Source organism: Fonticula alba (assembly GCF_000388065.1).
Source record: "Fonticula alba strain ATCC 38817 unplaced genomic scaffold supercont2.9, whole genome shotgun sequence".
Taxonomy (NCBI): domain Eukaryota; order Rotosphaerida; family Fonticulaceae; genus Fonticula; species Fonticula alba.
This window is the reverse complement of record NW_009242979.1, coordinates 544,192-545,326: the sequence shown is the minus strand read 5'-3', so window position 1 is coordinate 545,326 and position 1,135 is coordinate 544,192. Positions and strand designations below refer to the sequence as shown.

Sequence of the window (1,135 nt, the reverse complement as noted above, 5' to 3'; positions counted from 1 at the left end):
CCCCCCCCCCCACGGGCATGCCTACACACGCATGCGCACCCTGGGGCAACGGGGCCGCCTTTCAGGTTTTGCTGTCTTCCGAGCCACCTGACCCGAAGAATGTCAGATCCGTGGTGGTATCAGCAATGAAGCCGGTATACGAGTCGTACGGAGCCGCCGGGGTGGGATCCAGGCCCAGCAGCCGGGCCCGAGCAAGGCGCACATCGGTGCTCATCGCTCGGGTCAGCAGCTCGGACAGATCGCGCTCCGAGTCGGCCCCGGACCCGTCGGCTCCGTCACGCCCGGCGTCCGTCCGGCTCGGTGCTCCGAGGCGAATTGACAGGTTCGGCATGAGGTACTCCGGAATGCCCAGGTGGATGCGCTTTTTGCCGCTGGCCTGCTTCGCCAGCAGCTCTTCCATGGTGGCCACGCGCACCGAGAAGTCGCTGGATCCCGAGAGGCCGATGCCGCTGAAGCCACCGCCACGCGAGTAGCGTCCTGCGGGTGGGTGGGGGGGGGGCGGGCCGCGATGGGACGCAAAGGGTCAGGGCATGGTCAGAAAGATGCAGGCGGGCAGCTTGACACCCAGGAGGGGGCAGGAGCCACATACCAGAGGGAGCATTCGGTATCGTGGGCGGCAGCCGGCCGTCGAGATCCCAACTGTGAGGCGCAGACGAGGGCAGGAGAGAGAGGGATGGTCAGCATGGCCAGCCGCGGCAGGGCGAAGGGTGGTCAGCGTACGAACCTGTTCATCTTCTGGACCTCTTCCAGCAGATTTAGGAGCGGCTTCAGCTGGGAGAGCATGCGCTCGGAGTTGGGCTGCGGGTCATTGCGCACGATGGAATCCAGGACCGTCTGAAGAGGGTGTGTACATGTGTGTGTAAGAGAGAGATGGAGCGGAGCCAGCGAACAGATCACCAGGTATCTGGGGACATGAGCAGGGGCGAGCAATCAGGAGATTGTCCAGCGAATGTATACCTCGTCCTCGGGGCAGACGTAATTCCCGCCAGTCTGGGTCATTCGAAACATCGCACCACGGAAGGTGTACGTGTTGTCGCAGCGGTTACAGCGGAAGATTTTCTTGTTCTCCTCCTGCGAGCAGACATCAGGGGGCACATGCAGAGGATGAACAGTGTGGGCAGGGGGAGGGGGGGGG

At 63.7% G+C, this 1,135-nt stretch overlaps 1 protein-coding gene across 1 annotated transcript in view; it reads right to left on the bottom strand.

The window, feature by feature from the left end:
- The window catches only part of H696_05188 (hypothetical protein), a 2,133-nt gene continuing 998 nt past the window's right edge, over positions 1-1,135 (bottom strand). Inside the window, exons 4-7 of the mRNA XM_009499045.1 lie at positions 958-1,071; positions 725-834; positions 590-639; positions 1-477 (exon numbers count right to left, since the gene is read on the bottom strand). Of these exons, the coding sequence (XP_009497320.1) occupies positions 62-477; positions 590-639; positions 725-834; positions 958-1,071 (690 nt within the window). The 3' untranslated portion in view covers positions 1-61. The remainder of the gene's footprint in view (positions 478-589; positions 640-724; positions 835-957; positions 1,072-1,135) is intronic.